The sequence below is a fragment of the Nannobrachium achirus genome (assembly GCF_963921795.1).
Source record: "Nannobrachium achirus genome assembly, chromosome: 8".
Taxonomy (NCBI): domain Eukaryota; kingdom Metazoa; phylum Chordata; class Actinopteri; order Myctophiformes; family Myctophidae; genus Nannobrachium; species Nannobrachium achirus.
The window spans coordinates 29,795,260-29,816,256 of NC_137817.1; the positions used below are offsets into that span (position 1 = coordinate 29,795,260).

General features: G+C 38.1%; 1 protein-coding gene across 5 annotated transcripts in view; it reads right to left on the reverse strand.

Annotated features, from left to right (window-relative positions):
- The window catches only part of LOC308289561 (syntaxin-1A-like), a 69,811-nt gene that overhangs the window by 3,988 nt on the left and 44,826 nt on the right, over window positions 1–20,997 (reverse strand). The window contains exons 7-10 of one of the 5 annotated variants that reach the window (XR_013962244.1): window positions 4,437–4,510; window positions 4,204–4,338; window positions 3,040–3,065; window positions 785–895 (exon numbers count right to left, since the gene is read on the reverse strand). Coding sequence is in view for 4 of the 5 variants with exons in the window: in XM_080731286.1 (XP_080587412.1) it covers window positions 764–895; window positions 4,204–4,338; window positions 4,437–4,510 (341 nt within the window). In the remaining variant the exon portion in view is untranslated. The other 4 variants (XM_080731287.1, XM_080731288.1, XM_080731285.1 and 1 more) reach the window with 4 other exon arrangements.

Below are 20,997 nucleotides of genomic sequence, written 5' to 3' on the forward strand. Positions count from 1 at the left end.
ATGGATGAGTTAATTAGATGATAAATGTCCGAAGGACAGACCAAGTGAGTGTAAAGAAAAGAAAAAGAAACTAGCAAAGAATGTTACAAGCGAAGAAACAAACAATGTCATTACACACTAATTATAAGATTGAATTTGGTTCAGGTTGTGGGGGAGCGAACATTATATTCAAAGAATCTCTGTAAATTTGGATAATTTATGCGACAATACAGATAGGATCCAGGAGGTGGCAGAGTTGTCCTTCCAATTAAACTGTGTCTTTACTATTTGTGGCTACACGTTGTTAAATGATGAGGGTAATGATCCATTTGATTTGATAACTGACTGCGTTTTTGGATAATGCTGTTGTTGCATACTTTATAACCTCCTCAGCATTATGCAAAATGGGACAACAACACGCATGCTACATATAAGTGCTTACTGATCATGCAGACATCGCAATGAAACTCATTGTCTGTGGTACAAATGCCATGCTTGATAAGACTCACCCTCCGTGCTTTACTCTGGTATTTAACAGCCTTCTTAGTGTCGGACACCGCCCTCTCCACATAGTCTACAGAATGTTCCACATTGTACTCTATACGGTCTATCATCTCTCCCTAGGAGCGTTTGGTCAGGGAGTATGTGGCAGCATGTGATGGAGGGTAGAAGGAAGCAGGGATAGCAATGGGGGGCAAACAGAGAAAGAGAAGAAAAGAGAAGCGATAGCAAGAAGGGGAGAAGGGGCAGAGAAAGAACAACATGGTGAGAGTTAAGTGGTAGACTATGTGCTCTTGGGTCTCACCCGTTTGCTGCACTTGCTGGTCTTTTTGCACTTTTCAAAGCTCTCCTTGGCCTGCTCCACATAGTCCTGGGCCTGCAGAACACTGTGCTCAATGTTGTTCACTAGCTCCCCCTGCAGGAAGGGAAGAGAGAAGAGAAGAGGAGATAAGACTAGACATTGTTCTCTCTCTCTCTCATCAGTACATCCTATTAGTCTACAGTATGTGCATGGATTTACTCATGTGGATTTGCCTTATGTGGACTATGTGGATTTACATATGTGGACTTACCTTATTGTACAAAAACGTATGTCCTGGCATATAGACCTACCTGTTACTGTTCTAAGGAATTGTTGATACTTTTAACCTTACCTTATAGCTGCACCTTACAAAAACCAGCATATGGTGTTTTTTTTTTTCTAACCTCGTGTCCCTGTATATAGCTGGGACATATATGTAGGCTATTAACAGTATATATGTAGGCTATATCTTTGATTATTTGACCTGCTTCTATCCTGTGTTTTCTCCTTGATCTTCCTCTATTCTCCTCACTTCTCATGAACAAAATACAGATGATGGAGTGTGCACAACAAAAAGAAAATCACCTGCTACCCAGGTAAACATGTGATGTTGAATTGCTTTTCTGTCCCTTCTACGTTCATACCGTATATTGCTTCCTTCCCTTTGACGGTGCTGTATAATTGTAATCAAACTATTGCAGTACTCTCTAAACCAGCATTCATAACAAACAATCACAATTATTGCATATCATTGGTGACAGGCTGAAACCTTGTATCTCCATTTTTCAACTTTTTGTTTTTGCGTATATTAAATCCCTACATACTACTTTCTATAGGTTTTATAAATATTGAAACAATGATATTCACAAAAGCGTGACCATTTATTCCATTTCCTGAGAAGCAATAATTTTGGACATACAAGGTATACACCGGACAGCGACGATATGAATGATCAAACCAGTATCATTAAAAGTAGCTTGGAGTCAACAATGGAATAAGAGGAAACTTCCAAATTACATTTAGACAATCAGTTAGAGATCAGAGCAGAACCAGTTGCCCACATTTTCGGCCTATTATATTTTTACAAAACACATTACTCCCACAGATTTGTATCGGTACACAGTATCTCTAGGAATGCGATCGAGAAGATCTGTCCGATTTTTTATGTTACATCCTGATTGGCTAAGATTGGCCTCCAAACTAGGCAGGATTGGTGCGTCCTGAACAAAATACCTCAAATCTTGAACACAACATGCAATTTTCATGAAACTTTGCAAGCACATTCCCACTATAGACAAATCCAAACAGCCCTGCCCTATTAATAGTTACTGCAGTGCCAAGCAGTTCCGTTTGACACTGCAGTTATGACTGCCACTCTGTGGATTTGAGTCATGGAAGGTAAATTAAGGAAAATTGATACAGCAATTCCAGATGACTGATTCGTCGCACTGGGTGGCAAACTGCAGCTGGGATACTGAGCACATCTAAAAACCAGTGATCACAAAACAACCTGATATGTCTTCTTTTATATTCCCGAACCAATTATATGACAACCCATGAGAGTCATGGCGCATGCCTGGCATACAGTGCATTTCTTCCCTAATTTACCTTCCTTGGAATAGGCAAGAAAAACATGCCACCCTACATGTTTCAAATCAGCCTCATGGTGAAACTATAACAGGCACCTTTTTACGTAAAACTGAACCCAGTTTCACGCACACTTTTTCAATACCTCTGCCCTGAATTGTTTCACATGGGCCTATTATAGCGCCACCAGTTTGGCAAAACATTTTTTTTTTTTATATTCCTGCAGATTTTGTCCTAACCTCACGCAAATTCATGCAAGTCATGTGCTCAACAGGGATCAGGCCAATTTGTCATATTCCATCCTGATTGGCTAAGATTGGCATCTAAAGTTTGCAGGAGTGGCTTTTTTTTTTTTTACAAAATGCCTCAAATCATGAATGCAGGGTCCAATTTCAAGACAGAGGAAGAAACGGCACCCTTTTCACTTTTTGTCTAACATCACAGAAATCGGTACATATCTAATGTATAATCATGTGAGCACTTTTTCTAGTTTGTTATGCTACCACTTGTGAACCTGCAGTAAAGCCGATCAAGCATATCACTGGTTTTCTTATCATCATTTCAGTGAATGAGTATAAAATTAAAAAAGGAACACCATACTGTTGTACATGCCACAATATTATTAACATAGATAATTTAAAAAAGGAAAAAGAAGGCCAAACTGAAATTACCTTGCCACAGTAGCAGGACGTCGCAACTTAGATTCAGTAGGTAAATGGGAGAGAGAAAAAAGGAAGAAAATGACCACAGAGGAAGATGACAAGAGAAAGAAATTGGTTTGGACGATATGCGGATGGGACGACAAAGATCACAGCTGAGGAAGACAAAAATAGTAAATGAAGGCAAAGTCCAAGCTGATGTAACTCAATGTTAGTCATGGAAGTGTGTTAGTTTGATCAATAATTCAATTACATACATTCTTTTATGATTATAGGTTCTCACATAGGCGTAGGCGTAACATGAATACATATGCACCCCCATATACACAAAAACATTGCAGTGGACATTATACAATTACAACTCCCACACTATAATTATGAAGGGAAATCCACTGTGCATAGCCATTACAATACATAGGGTATGCACTTCATATGTGTGATTTCATATTCACTGCACATTCTTATTCATTATTCTCTCACATGCGCTCTTCTATTTCAGTGTCCTTTGCATGATTCATTTCAGACCCAGTACTACTGGAAAGGAGAACAATTGGTCTCTACTCTCTCCAGGGTTTCTTCCCACACAGTCATGCAGCAACACACAAATAGACTGCAGACCTACAATAATAGTAGAAATGTGTAGCTGCCCACTTTAATTAAGTCACAGCCCAGTGCCCTGGGCCCTGGAGTTCAGTTGGCTGGAATCTTGTGTGTTTTTCATCTATTTGGACTCAATCATAAATTGATAGTAGTACCAGTGACACAGTAAACTATGCACAAGTAAAAAAGAAACTGTAATTCTCAAAGCACATGCAGAGAGAGACATGCACTGTGCTGACATTTGGTGCTATTTGCTAATATTTAAATGAGGTAATGTGCATATATTTGGCACAAAACTGTCTCCTTTCTTAAGCAGCCTACACTTTTAAATGAAATCCTGAGTTTGAAAGTGTGGGCATTGCTGTTTTGCTCACTACACTGGCATTGTTAACTTTCAGAGGTAGACCGGATGCTTAGGAACCTGGCAGTGCCCTGACAGTGGCCTTGGGCACTGAACCCCAACTGCGCCATGGGCACTGTTCAATACTTTCCCACTGCTACTAATAGAATGGATTAAATGCAGAGGTAGGTATGTTTAAATCTAGATGCAATGCCCTACCACCTCTTGGGTCTCACCTGGCTTTCCACTAGCATGGCCATGTCCACGAACATGTCATGCAGTTCTCTGATGCTATTCTCCAGTTTGATGATCTCAGTGTGCCGTGTCTCAATCTCATTCATTGCTTGTTGGGTGATGTTGTCCATGATGATCTGAGAAGGTTGAGGAGAAGGAAAGAGATGAGAGACAGAGCGTGTAAGTCAAGGTCATGTACATGTGTGAATCTCTGTGAATATGTTTTATTACTCACCCCTGATGTGAAGATAGCTGGGTTGTCACTCTCCAACATACTCTCTAGCTCCTCGTTTGTTGTGTTCCTCCCAGCTAAAGAGTGCAAACACACACACACACACACACACACACACACACACACACACACACACACACACACACACACACACACACACAATCATAAACATCTACATTTGGGAGGGAGCTATCACTGCTCCCTCCCCCCGCGCGCCTTGTGAGAAGCACTGGGGGTCAGCTGGGTTAAGCTGAAAACTGAATTTCCCTTGTGGGAGGATGTAGGTAAATTCTTCTTCTTCTACACTAGCGCCTCCCACTGGTTGGAAGGGGCACCTGTTCGGGGGTCTGGAGGAGACTGATGGCTAAGATTGGCATCTAAAGTTTGTAGTTTTCAACAAAATGCCTCAAATCATGAACGCCTCTGAATGTCCGAAGAAGGAATACCGGTATGCCACCATGGCCTATTATAGCGCCACCAGTAGGCTAAGTTTAGCGAAACACATTTTTTAGCGGTGCCAACCGCTTCTACATCTAGCTTTATCTGTTTGTCCCATGTCTGTCCGGACTGTCATTGCTCAATTTATTGGTGTCCGTTTGTATGGCCAGAGTCACACTGGCCAAGCTCCACAGGATGCTCACTTCACACTCTGTGTGATTGTGGGCTCGCCTATAAGGCGAGCACACTTTAGATATTGTCATTGTGGGCTCGCTGAAGGCGAGTCCAGCTTTATGTTTATTCTTTAAAACTTATGTTTATTGTGGGCTCGCTGAAGGCGAGTCCAGCTTGTTATACCCCAGTTTATATTTATAACTTTATAACTTCCAAGGGTCTGACCACTTTCTTCGACGGATTTCAACTCCCTCAAACTTTGTGCTAGAAACTTCGTTCCAACTTCAACATGTTCAGCTTTCTACAGTGATGGTTGCTTGTATTTTTCTTTTCAAAATATTTCATATTTTTGGAAATATTTAACTTTTAAACTTTTATTTTTCCTCCTTAGAATGGGAGTCTATGTAGAAAAGTGCCCACTTTTCTGGCGCACATTCTTTGTGCTCTTATATCTCTTTCATACTTTCACATAAAAACCTCGTTCCAACTTTGAAATGTTCAGCAAGGTTTGAAGTTTCATTGTTGTTTTAATAATTTTGAAAAAAAGTTTATACTGTTTGAAATATTTAAATTTATTCATAAATCTTTCATCCCATAGAGAATGAATGGGATCTGACTTTAACATTTTTACTTTTTCACTAAACTTTATAGCCTCATTACTCTGGCATACATTTACGCAGGAACGCGATTCAAACTTGAAAAACGCTCACACGCTTTTGGACTTCATCGTGGTTCAAACGGTATTCGAAAACGTCATACCGTTCTTCCACAATCGCAGTCCAAAGGTAGAGTGTTTTGGGGTATTTTGGGGATATTTTTGGCGGGAAAACCAGTCCTAGAGTGTAGCTAGAGTGTGGGAGACTTGTTCTTAAAGTAATGAAGTTCTCTGAACGAATCGTCCTCACGGCCAGAATATTTAAAATGTATGCATGTTTTTGGCACGTTTGTAGCCACGCTCGTCGTGTTTCGTAAAGTGCAACTAAAATAAAACAGAGACTTACAGAATTTCATCTATGGCCCTCTGAGTGCCGGGTCGCGCCTCAGACGCCCCATTCACCTCAAGTCATTTTTTTTCTGGTTTTCGGAATTTTTTTATTTTCCCCCAAACATTTCTAGCTTGCTCTTATGCGCACATTATTGATCCTTTTAACATCAGAATCGCAATGTTCGTAGAGCCACTCACCGAGCCACTCCCCGAGCAAAGACTATGTGTTTTCAACTTTTCGTGTTTCCGGGAGAGCGATCAGTTCGTACACTTGCGCTCCCTATTCAAACCAATGGATATGGCCCATATCTTGAACAAACAGTTCTACAGCTCAGAAGCAAAGGTGCTCCTTATTAACTTTAATTACAGTGCTGAGTCAGTGGTCTCACATGATTTACAAGCTCACAATAAGTTGCACTGTGTAACTTTGTGAGCTTGTAGATCGGCTATTTATCTGGTTCTCAAAGTGTGGTCCAGGGAACACATGGACGCACGGTCGCACACACGCATGTATGCACACATACACATGCATACTCACACGCGCACACACACAAACACACACACACACACACAGTCACTTCCACATGATTGGTAGATCTAATTCTAAAACCAGTCCCATCCCAATGATTTTTAGATCTAATTCCATCGGCAGTTCCAAACCATAATTTGTAGCTCTAAATCCATCACCTGTCACATCCACATGATTTGTACATCTAATTCTAAAACCAGTCCCATCCCCATGATTTTAAAATCTAATTCCATCGGCAGTTCCATACCATAATTTGTAGCTCTAAATCCATCACCTGTCACATCCACATGATTTGTAGATCTAATTCTAAAACCAGTCACATCCACATGATTTGTAGATCTAATTCTAAAACCAGTCCCATCCCCATGATTTGTAGATCTATTTCAATCGGCAGTTCCATACCATAATTTGTAGCTCTAAATCCATCACCTGTCTCATCCACATGATTTGTAGATCTAATTCTAAAACCAGTCACATCCACATGATTTGTAGATCTAATTCTAAAACCAGTCCCATACCCATGATTTGTAGATCTAATTCCATCGGCAGTTCCATACCATAATTTTTAGCTCTAAATCCATCACCTGTCACATCCACATGATTTGTAGATCTAATTCTAAAACCAGTCCCATCCCCATGATTTGTAGATCTAATTTGTAGATCTAATTCCATCGGCAGTTCCATACCATAATTTGTAGCTCATCCACATGATTTGTAGATCTAATTCTAAAACCAGTCACATCCACATGATTTGTAGATCTAATTCTAAAACCAGTCCCATCCCCATGATTTGTAGATCTAATTTGTAGATCTAATTCCATCGGCAGTTCCATACCATAATTTGTAGCTCATCCACATGATTTGTAGATCTAATTCTAAAACCAGTCCCAGCCCCATGATTTGTAGATCTAATTCAATCGGCAGTTCCATACCATAATTTGTAGCTCTAAATCCATCACCTGTCTCATCCACATGATTTGTAGATCTAATTCTAAAACCAGTCACATCCTCATGATTTGTAGATCTAATTCTAGAACCAGTCCCATCCCCATGATTTGTAGATCTATTTCAATCGGCAGTTCCATACCATAATTTGTAGCTCTAAATCCATCACCTGTCTCATCCACATGATTTGTAGATCTAATTCTAAAACCAGTCACATCCACATGATTTGTAGATCTAATTCTAAAACCAGTCCCATACCCATGATTTGTAGATCTAATTCCATCGGCAGTTCCATACCATAATTTTTAGCTCTAAATCCATCACCTGTCACATCCACATGATTTGTAAATCTAATTCTAAAACCAGTCCCATCCCCATGATTTGTAGATCTAATTTGTAGATCTAATTCCATCGGCAGTTCCATACCATAATTTGTAGCTCATCCACATGATTTGTAGATCTAATTCTAAAACCAGTCCCAGCCCCATGATTTGTAGATCTAATTCAATCGGCAGTTCCATACCATAATTTGTAGCTCTAAATCCATCACCTGTCTCATCCACATGATTTGTAGATCTAATTCTAAAACCAGTCACATCCTCATGATTTGTCGATCTAATTCTAGAACCAGTCCCATCCCCATGATTTGTAGATCTAATTCCATCGGCAGTTCCATACCATAATTTGTAGCTCATCCACATGATTTGTAGATCTAATTCTAAAACCAGTCACATCCACATGATTTGTAGATCTAATTCTAAAACCAGTCCCAGCCCCATGATTTGTAGATCTAATTCAATCGGCAGTTCCATACCATAATTTGTAGCTCTAAATCCATCACCTGTCTCATCCACATGATTTGTAGATCTAATTCTAAAACCAGTCACATCCTCATGATTTGTAGATCTAATTCTAGAACCAGTCCCATCCCCATGATTTGTAGATCTATTTCAATCGGCAGTTCCATACCATAATTTGTAGCTCTAAATCCATCACCTGTCTCATCCACATGATTTGTAGATCTAATTCTAAAACCAGTCACATCCACATGATTTGTAGATCTAATTCTAAAACCAGTCCCATACCCATGATTTGTAGATCTAATTCCATCAGCAGTTCCATACCATAATTTTTAGCTCTAAATCCATCACCTGTCACATCCACATGATTTGTAAATCTAATTCTAAAACCAGTCCCATCCCCATGATTTGTAGATCTAATTTGTAGATCTAATTCCATCGGCAGTTCCATACCATAATTTGTAGCTCATCCACATGATTTGTAGATCTAATTCTAAAACCAGTCCCAGCCCCATGATTTGTAGATCTAATTCAATCGGCAGTTCCATACCATAATTTGTAGCTCTAAATCCATCACCTGTCTCATCCACATGATTTGTAGATCTAATTCTAAAACCAGTCACATCCTCATGATTTGTCGATCTAATTCTAGAACCAGTCCCATCCCCATGATTTGTAGATCTAATTCCATCGGCAGTTCCATACCATAATTTGTAGCTCATCCACATGATTTGTAGATCTAATTCTAAAACCAGTCACATCCACATGATTTGTAGATCTAATTCTAAAACCAGTCCCAGCCCCATGATTTGTAGATCTAATTCAATCGGCAGTTCCATACCATAATTTGTAGCTCTAAATCCATCACCTGTCTCATTTACATGATTTGTAGATCTAATTCTAAAACCAGTCACATCCTCATGATTTGTAGATCTAATTCTAGAACCAGTCCCATCCCCATGATTTGTAGATCTATTTCAATCGGCAGTTCCATACCATAATTTGTAGCTCTAAATCCATCACCTGTCTCATCCACATGATTTGTAGATCTAATTCTAAAACCAGTCACATCCACATGATTTGTAGATCTAATTCTAAAACCAGTCCCATACCCATGATTTGTAGATCTAATTCCATCAGCAGTTCCATACCATAATTTTTTGCTCTAAATCCATCACCTGTCACATCCACATGATTTGTAAATCTAATTCTAAAACCAGTCCCATCCCCATGATTTGTAGATCTAATTTGTAGATCTAATTCCATCGGCAGTTCCATACCATAATTTGTAGCTCTAAATCCATCACCTGTCTCATCCACATGATTTGTAGATCTAATTCTAAAACCAGTCACATCCTCATGATTTGTCGATCTAATTCTAGAACCAGTCCCATCCCCATGATTTGTAGATCTAATTCCATCGGCAGTTCCATACCAATTTTCAATTTTCAAAAAACTTTTTTTTTTCAAAAAACTTTTTTTTCAAAAAACTTTTTTTTTCAAAAAAAAAATTTTTTTCAAAAAATTTTTTTTTTCAATTTTTTTTTTTCAAAACATTTTTTTTTTCAATTTTTTTTTTTTCAAAAAAAATTTAATTTTTTTTTCAAAAAACTTTTTTTTTTCAAAAAAATTGATTTTACACCCTTGCGCTTAAATGCATTTTCTACTATTACTTCATAACAGTTTCGAGCGAGCCCACGCAGTTTCTGCAGGAACTGCTTTTCTAGTTATTTAAAACTTCCAAGGGTCCGACCACTTTCTTCGGCATCTTTCAACTCCCTCACACTTTGTGCTAGAAACTTCGTTCCAACTTCAACATGTTCAGCTTTCTACAGTGATGTGTGCTTGTACTTTTCTTTTCAAAATATTTCATATTTTTGGAAATATTTAACTTTTAAACTTTAATTTTTCCTCCTTATAATGGGAGTCTATGCAAAAAAGTGCCCACTTTTCTGGTGCAAATTCTTTGTGCTCTTATAACTCTTTCATACTTTCACATAAAAACTTCGTTCCAACTTTGAAATGTTCAGCGACGTTTGAAGTTTCATTGTTGTTTTCGAAATTATTTAAAAGTTTATACTGTTTGAAATATTTAACTTTATTCATAAATCTTTCATCGCATAGAGAATGAATGGGATCTGACTTTCAAATTTTCACTTTTTCACAAAACTTTATAGCCTCATTACTCTGGCATACTTTTACGTAGGAACGCGATTCAAACTTGAAAAACGCTCACACGCCTTTGGACTTCTTCATGGTTCAAATGGTATTCGAAAACATCATACCGTTCTTCCACAATCGCAGTCCAAAGGTAGAGTGGTTTGGGGTATTTGGGGGGTATTTTTGGCGGGAAAACCATTCCTAGAGTGTGGCTAGAGTGGAGGAGATTTTTTCTTAAAGTAATGAAGTTCTCTGAACGAATCGTCCTCACGGCCAGAATATTTAAAATGTATGCATGTTTTTTGGCACGTTTGTAGCCACGCTCGTCGTGTTTTGTAAAGTGCAACTAAAATAAAACAGAGACTTACAGAATTTCATCTATGGCCCTCTGAGTGCCGGGTCGCGCCTCAGACGCCCCATTCACCTCAAGTCATTTTTTTCTGGTTTTCGGAATTCTTTTATTTTCCCCCAAACATTTCTAGCTTGCTCTCATGCGCACATTATTGATCCTTTTAACATCAGAATCGCAATGTTCGTAGAGCCACTCACCGAGCCACTCCCCGAGCAAAGACTATGTGTTTTCAACTTTTCGTGTTTCCGGGAGAGCGATCAGTTCGTACACTTGCGCTCCCTATTCAAACCAATGGATATGGCCCATATCTTGAACAAACAGTTCTACAGCTCAGAAGCAAAGGTGCTCCTTATTAACTTTAATTACAGTGCTGAGTCAGTGGTCTCACATGATTTACAAGCTCACAATAAGTTGCACTGTGTAACTTTGTGAGCTTGTAGATCGGCTATTTATCTGGTTCTCAAAGTGTGGTCCAGGGAACACATGGACGCACGGTCGCACATACACATGCATACTCACACACACACACACACACACACACACACACACACACACACACACACACACACACACACACACACACAGTCACTTCCACATGATTGGTAGATCTAATTCTAAAACCAGTCCCATCCCAATGATTTTTAGATCTAATTCCATCGGCAGTTCCAAACCATAATTTGTAGCTCTAAATCCATCACCTGTCACATCCACATGATTTGTAGATCTAATTCTAAAACCAGTCCCATCCCCATGATTTTTAAATCTAATTCCATCGGCAGTTCCATACCATAATTTGTAGCTCTAAATCCATCACCTGTCACATCCACATGATTTGTAGATCTAATTCTAAAACCAGTCACATCCACATGATTTGTAGATCTAATTCTAAAACCAGTCCCATCCCCATGATTTGTAGATCTATTTCAATCGGCAGTTCCATACCTTAATTTGTAGCTCTAAATCCATCACCTGTCTCATCCACATGATTTGTAGATCTAATTCTAAAACCAGTCAACCAGTCCCATACCCATGATTTGTAGATCTAATTCAATCGGCAGTTCCATACCATAATTTGTAGCTCTAAATCCATCACCTGTCTCATCCACATGATTTGTAGATCTAATTCTAAAACCAGTCACATCCACATGATTTGTAGATCTAATTCCATCGGCAGTTCCATACCAATTTTCAATTTTCAAAAAACTTTTTTTTTCAAAAAACTTTTTTTTCAAAAAACTTTTTTTTTTTTTTTTTTCAAAAAAAATTTTTTTCAAATTTTTTTTTTTTCAAAAAACATTTTTTTTTCAAAAGACTTTTTTCAAAAAACTTTTTTTTTTCAAAAAACTTTTTTTTTTTCAAAAACATTTTTTTTCAAATTTTTTTTTCAAACTTTTTTTTCAAAAAACTTTTTTTTTTCAAAAAACTTTTTTTTTTTCAAAAAACTTTTTTTTACACCCTTGCGCTTAAATGCATTTTCTACTATTACTTCATAACAGTTTCGAGCGAGCCCACGCAGTTTCTGCAGGAACTGCTTTTCTAGTTCTTTAAAACTTCCAAGGGTCCGACCACTTTCTTCGGCATCTTTCAACTCCCTCACACTTTGTGCTACAAACTTCGTTCCAACTTCAACATGTTCAGCTTTCTACAGTGATGCGTGCTTGTACTTTTCTTTTCAAAATATTTCATATTTTCCGAAATATTTAACTTTTAAACTTTTATTTTTCCTCCTTATACTGGGAGTCTATGTAGAAAAGTGCCCACTTTTCTGGTGCAAATTCTTTGTGCTCTTATAGCTCTTTCATACTTTCACATAAAAACCTCGTTCCAACTTTGAAATGTTCAGCGAGGTTTGAAGTTTCATTGTTGTTTTCAAAATTATTTAAAAGTTTATACTGTTTGAAATATTTAACTTTATTCATAAATCTTTCACCCCCTAGAGAATGAATGGGATCTGACTTTCACATTTTCACTTTTTCACAAAACTTTATAGCCTCATTACTCTGGCATACTTTTACGTAGGAACGCGATTCAAACTTGAAAAACGCTCACACGCCTTTCGACTTCTTCATGGTTCAAACGGTATTCAAAAACGTCATACCGTTCTTCCACAATCGCAGTCCAAAGGTAGAGTGGTTTGGGGTATTTGGGGGGTATTTTTGGCGGGAAAACCATTCCTAGAGTGTGGCTAGAGTGGAGGAGATTTTTTCTTGTTCCCAGATTTACTGTGAATGTATTGTCCTCACGGCCAAAATATTCAAAATGTATGCATGTTTTTTGGCACGTTTGTAGCCACGCTCGTCGTGTTTCGTAAAATGCGACTGAAATAAAACAGAGACTTACAGAATTTCATCTATGGCCCTCTGAGTGCCGGGTCGCGCCTCAGACCCCTTTTTCTGGTTTTCAGATTTTTCTTTATTTTCCCCCAAACATTTCTAGCTTGCTCTCATGCGCACATTATTGATCGTTTTAACATCACAATCGCAATGTTCGTAGAGCAAGATCTAAAGCCACTCCCCGAGCAAAGACTATGTGTTTTCAACGTTTCGTGTTGCCGGGAGAGCGATTAGTTCGTACACTTGCGCTCCCTATTCAAACCAATGGATATGGCCCATATCTTGAATGAACAAACAGTTCTACAGCTCAGATGCAAAGGTGCTCCTTATTAACTTTAATTACAGTGCTGAGTCAGTGGTCTCACATGATTTACAAGCTCACAATAAGTTGCACTGTGTAACTTTGTGAGCTTGTAGATCGGCTATTTATCTGGTTCTCAAAGTGTGGTCCAGGGAACACATGGACGCACGCACGCATGTATGCACACATACACATGTATACTCACACGCGCACGCACGCACACGCACACGCACACACACACACACACACACACACACACACACACACACACACACACACACTCATTGTGGGTGATGTCAATTGACTTGATTACTTGAGTAGAGGCGAGTACTTTTACTTTAGATAATTTAACAATACTTTTCACTCTTTGGTATTTTTACTCTTTTGTGTTTTGAGTACTTTTACGCAAATATTTTTTTGCTTCATAATGAGTACTTTCGGTACTTTAACAATACTTTTACTCTTTGGCATTTTGAGTACTTATACTCTTTGGTATTTTGAGTACTCTTACTCAAATATTTTTGTACTTCATAATGAGTACTTTTCAAATCTTAACAAGTACTTTTACTTCGAATACTTTCATGATAATGTTTTACTCTTTGGTATTTTGAGTACATTTACTCAAATATACTTTTACTTCACAATGATTACTTTTGATACTTTAACAATACTTTTACTCTTTGGCATTTTGAGTACTTTTACTTAAATATGTTTTACTTCATAATGAGTACTTTTATATTCTTAATGAGTACATTTACTTTTAATACTTCATTGATACTTTGTGCCCTTTGGTATTTTGAGTACTTTTACTCAAATATACTTTTACTTAATAATTAGTATGCTTCATTCATAATGAGTACTTTTACTTTGTATAATACATTTTACTCTTTTGTATTTTGAGTACTTTTACTCTTTTGTACTTTAAGTACTTTTACTCAAATATGATTCCACTTCATAATGAGTACTTTTGATTTCTTAACGGGTACTTTTACTTTCGATACTTTAACAATACTTTTACTCTTTGGTATTTTGAGTACTTTTACTCAAATATAGTTTTACTTCATAATGAGTACTTTTCAATTCTTAACAAGTACTTTTACTTCGATACTTTAATGATATTTTTATACTCTTTGGTATTTTGAGTACTTTTACTCAAATATACTTTTACTTCATAATGAGTACTTTTCAAATGTTAACAAGTACTTTTACTTAGATACTTTAAGGATAATGTTTTACTCTTTGGTATTTTGAGTACATTTACTCAAATATACTTTTACTTCATAATGAGTACTTTTCAATTCCTATTGAGTACTTTTACTTTTCATACTTTATTGATACTTTGTGCCCTTTGGTATTTTGAGTACTTTTACTCAAATATACTTTTACTTATAAATTAGTACGCTTCATTCAAAATGAGTACTTTTACTTTGTATACTTAATTTTACTCTTTTGTATTTTGAGTACTTTTACTCTTTTGTACTTTAAGTACTTTTACTCAAATATGTTTTACTTCATAATGAGTACTTTTAAATTCTTAATGAGTACTTTTACTTTTGATACTTTATTGATACTTTGTGCCCTTTGGTATTTTGAGTACTTTTACTCAAATATACTTTTACTTCATAATGAGTACTTTTTAATTCTTAATGAGTACTTTTACTTTTCATACTTTATTGATACTTTGTGCCCTTTGGTATTTGGAGTACTTTTACTCAAATATACTTTCAATTCTTAATGAGTACTTTTACTTTTGATACTTTATTGATACTTTGTGCCCTTTGGTATTTTGAGTACTTTTACTCAAATATACTTTTACTTCATAATGAGTACTTTTTAATTCTTAATGAGTACTTTTACTTTTCATACTTTATTGATACTTTGTGCCCTTTGGTATTTTGAGTACTTTTACTCAAATATACTTTTACTTATAAATTAGTATGCTTCATTCAAAATGAGTACTTTTATATTTTACTCTTTTGTATTTTGAGTACTTTTACTCTTTTAATGAATACTTTTCATTTCCTAACGAGTACTTTTACTTTTGATACTTTAACAATACTTTTACTCTTTGGTATTTTAAGTACTTTTACTCAAATATGTTTTACTTCATAATGAGTACTTTGAAATTCTTAATGAGTACTTTTACTTTTACTTTGTGCCCTTTGGTATTTTGAGTACTTTTACTCAAATTCACAATGAGTACTTTTATGAGTACTTTTTTACATCATAACATTTGCGGCAGCTTTGAGCGAGCCCACGCAGTTTCTGCAGGAACTGCTTTTCTAGTTATTTACTAGGCAGGCAGTCAGTGCAAGTATCAAAAAACGTCGGTTCCTTTCTACTCCTACATACTTAGTGAGAAAATGAAAATAAAAACATCAATGTGTTCAGTTTACAGTGGCGAAGTGTGCTATTATTTTTTATAGCAATCGGCCAAATGGTGGCGCTGTAGGAAGCCTTCGAAAGTGCGATCTTTGAACAGGTATAGCTCATGCTGTGTTATACATACAGCCATGAAACCTGTATACACTTATGCGTCTCCTCATGCCGAACAACTTTTACTCTCTAACTTTTGACCTCTGACCTTTAGGTCTCCCACAATTCGGAATTATATGAAAAACAGTAAAAATCTATCTCCTCCTGGGATTTTCACTTCAAGTGCACAAAACTTTTTTCACATGAACTTTGAACCTATATCTACACAGGCTATGTGGTGAGAAGTTTGTACGTTAAATAATTATTTTTTAATAATTCAATATATATTGCGGTTTTATGCAAATTATTCTTCGGCCTCTAAATCATACATGCAAAGTTACACGTTCATGGCATTTGGCAAAGATGTGGAGGGTTAGTCAAAGTATCACTGAAACCAATTTTATTCCAATCGGCCAAAGGGGGGCGCTATACGAAGCGTCTGAAAATTCAAACTTCAAACGGGCATAAGTCATGACTCGTTTCGTTTGAAGACATGCAACTTGTTACACGCGTGCTTTGACTCAAGCGGAAGACATCTGTGTCGTTGTTAAGTAAGCTCCGCCCTCTGATTTTCCGCCATTTTGAGCAGTTTGTAAAACGCGTAAACCCGCTTTTATTCTGGAATTTTCGCGTCACGTGCACAAAACCTTTTTTACGTGAACTTTGGACCGATATCTAAAGATCTGTCAGATCGGATTTCTTTAACATTGAAACATGCTTTTTTAAATAATTCAAACAATATTGCATTTTTATGCAAATTATTCTTCTGCCTCTAAAACATACATGCAAAGTCAGATTTTCATGACAAAATAGTGTAGAGGGTTAGTTCAAATATCACTGAAACCAATCTTACCCCAAATGGCCAAAGGGGGGCGCTATATAATTTTGAGCAGTTTGTAAAACGCTTAAACCCGTTTTTATTCTAGGATTTTTTTTGCAATTTGCATGAAACATTCTACACGCAATCTAAGGACCTTTATCTAACATGCCTATGAAGTGCACACAAAAGAATTATAAAATAATAATAATAAATATAGCTGCAAGCAGCGATAAAGTGGCCAAAGCCAAAAACACCTCAAATCATGAACACAGCCTGCAATGTGCGTGAAATCTTGCAAGCACATTCCCAATAGGTCAAGGAACAGATACCACCCTTCTTACATTGGCCTGTTATAGCGCCACCAGCGGGTCAACTTTTGCACAACACATTTTTGGAACAAAATGGACCAATCTTTGACGTCAGTAACGTCAAAGAGAGCACTGCCTGCGATCTTGACATTTTGTACTTTTATAGCCATTGTTTTCCGGCTTGAAGCGAGCCCACAATTGTTTCGAAGGAACAATATTTTTCTAGTTTTTTATATTACTCCTACACATTTTGTCCAAACATCACGCAAATCGGTACACATTATGTCTGTCATGAGATCAAAACTTCATCAACATTAATGCCTCAACTTCTACAGATTCCACTAAGCTCAATAATGACAAATCCGAACATTGCTGGCCCACAATAACCTACCTGACCTGGCGGAGACCTGTGCTCCGAGGAGCACTTTTTCTAGTTTTAATGTTACCGTAGCATTACAAACTAGAAAAGGTTTTCTAGTTTCCACATGCAGCTGCATGTGGATCTCTTTCATTAGTGATCTTTATAAATGCACTACTTCACCATAAAGTTGAACTTAAGTGCTTCACAAGAACAGTGTTGGTGTAACTGAAAGAAATATGCATACATTTTCAACTACAGTATACCCCAACTTTCACAATCTTCAAGTTTCAGGCTTTCATGGCTAAAGGTGGAACTTCTGTTTAGTGATGCCATGCACATAGCAGATTGGCGCATCCGTCTATGTTTTAGGGGAAAGACATACTGTACATATTGTATATACAAACCCTGTTCTAGGTGGCTCCTGGCTTGGCCTATGGCTATGCTGTAAAAAAGAAGCGTCAGAGGTTTCGTTTCTGGTAGGAATGAGACTTTTTAGCTAAAGACCCAGGCAATTAGCAGTGCAGTGTCCATGTCAACAGGTGTCTAAATCTACATCTGACAAGGATAATGAGGATATTAGCAAGTTCTAATAAATTCAGTGAATATCCACACACTCTTCTCTGTTCCCATCTGGAGATTCATTAAAGGACGATGATAGCTCATTGCCCTTGATCCACCTGCATTTTGATCCATCCTCCCAGTGAGAAGAGTGGCCTGACCTTAAACACTTAAAAAAACAAAAAGTATAAATATTTTCCCTGTTTTTAAAATAGGGATTTAGTGGTTAAAGGGAGAATGATCGGCATGTACTTATCACCACTAAGTCTCCAGGACAAGGAACTCTGTAGTAACACTGCTAGAGGAACGTGAAGCAGGGAGATAATGAGACACATTGACAGACATCTGTTTCCTTATCCATATTCTCTTTAGAGAGAGAAAGACAGACAGACAGACAGACAGCATGCAATTGTCACCAGGCAACAGAAGTAGAGCCACTATAGTTCAGCTGATGGAATCTAATATTTTAGATCTGAATCAGGATGCGTGCGAGTGTGCATGTGCATGCATGTGCGTGAATGTGTGTACTAAACGGAGAGCTGTTGGCTACGCTGGAGGTTTGGTCACCGAGCAGGTAGGTTGATGGTGAGTGATGATGGCTGTGAGTCAGGGCCAATGATTGTCTTCATGAACAGAATACTAAGTGTGTGTGTGTGTGTGTGTGTGTGTGTGTGTGTGTGTGTGTGTGTGTGTGTGTGTGCGTGCGTGCGTGCGTGCGTGCGTGCGTGCGTGCGTGCGTGCGTGCGTGCGTGCGTGCGTGCGCAGCATGGTGGACTTCTTTCATTAATTCAAACCCTTGTTCTAATATCCTTACTGTTGGGTGGAAACCCAAATGACTAAATGAATGTACATTTTTTTATTATTATATACCTATATTGAAATGAAAATAGCCAATCTACAAGCTCAAGTTGCAGCACGTTGTGAGTTTGTATATCTGCAATTTTCACTATTTCTGGAATGTATTTATGGAATGAAAAATCACACCCGTGTGAAGTGGAGCTGTGTGTGTGTGTGTGTGTGTGTGTGTGTGTGTGTGTGTGTGTGTGTGTGTGTGTGTGTGTGTGTGTGTGTGTGTGTGTGGATCATGTGTACCGATTTTTGTGACATTTGAAGAAAATATGTAGGAAAAGGAGCAAAAAGTGTGTTTTGGAGAAAATTCAAGATGGCGGAAAATCTATCATGGCGCAAATGGGCGTGGCCTATATGGGGAGATGCGTCATGACCCAAGGAATCCAGGGAAAAAATATTTTTAATTTTCCGACCTACGGTTCAAGAGTTACAGGCCAAAACGTAAAGTGGGGTGTTATGGCGCCACCATGCGGCCAAATGACACAATTATTTTTTATTTAATCCTTGAAATCATTATGAACCTCCTCTCCAAGTCTTGAAACTCTAGCCCCTATGGTTTGCGAGAGACAAATAATTGAATGTGAGTTTTTGCGATTCCCATTATAAGTCAATGGGGAAAATTAATTCAGTAATAAATTAATATCAATTAAACTATAGAACCTTTCTCTTAGAAAAGTAATAGCCCATGATTCCCGAGTAAGCCGGTCGATTTGACATATGGCGCGAGTGTGTGGTGGCAAAACTGTGGGACTAGTGGCGTGCCGAAGTTTAGGAAGTTCAGGCTACATACACACACACAGACACACAGACACACAGACCCACACGGCCACGTATAGGGAGCCTGTGCTTCACACAGCTCCAAAAAGGTAAACAGTCAAAATAAATATGGTAGATAAGGGGTTTCTGCCCGACAGCAATGATATACCGGTACAACATTATTGTGTATACATGCAACCTGACGGTCGCTTATCTCCCGATTAGGGAGTCTTACTGGTATACTACAGTACATAATGCATCTGATTTCTAATCCTCAACTCAGCACATTCCAGAGATTTTGTATTGTAATATGGCAAAGATGGACCCGTAAGGGCCAGAGCTAAGTTAACACTTACTTGAGCATGTGACAGGAGGAGCAAGGAGCGACACACAGACATGGGAAATGCTATCACACTGCACACATCCTGAGCAATGAATCAGTATAAACACAAACACTCATGTGTAGTTGGAGGGGAGAATCATGGGTAATTAGGGAGAAACACTGAAGTACTCTGGTACAGCTCTTCCCTGTTATTTCTGCCACCACACACACATGCACGCACGCACGCACACACGCAACATCACACACACACACACACACACACACACACACACACACACACACACACACACACACACACACACACACACACACACACACACACACACTCTAATCCGTGTTGGCTTCTTCAGACAGGCGCAGAGGGAGGCTCTTATTCGTTACCATGGAGACCTTAACCCGGAGACAACCTAATATGAAGCTGAGAAGTCTCACTTCACCCATAGCGTTTATGGGCCATTAAATCATTCATGCTATGCTGCTACTAGTAGCCCTATTATTTCAGCTCCATTGTTATGTAACAGCGTAGTCGAGTGAGACCCTCAAGGAAGAGAGTGAGGACACAGACCACACAAAGGTTAAAACATGCTTTGTGATTCACTTCACATGGGAAATGTGTGATAAATGCATCCTTGGCAAGTGTACAAATACTATAACACTTGTCTGAAATACTACAGTGGTGAAAGCAAATAGTCTTAGAAATTCACTGCCAGAGTTTCTCTAAAACAGGCTGCAGCCAATGCCTGCATCTTTTGAGCATACTGACTGATCTTTTTCAGACCCACAGAATATTTTGTGCTGTGACTTTGTGAACATCAAATATCTCAAAAGAAAGATTAGGATATAAGAACAATATGCAAATACTTAATAACCTAGCATAGCAGTCCAGCCGCTTATACCACTTACAGTATAGGCTCTAATGCCTGACAGCGTATCACGGGTTTGAGTCCTGTTCCCGACGACCTTACTGCGTGTCACTCCCCATCTCTCTCCCCATTTCCTGTCAGTCTACTGTCCTATCAATAAAGGCATAAACCTTCTATTTCCTCCTCCTCATGTCGTATTTAGCACTTCTGGAAA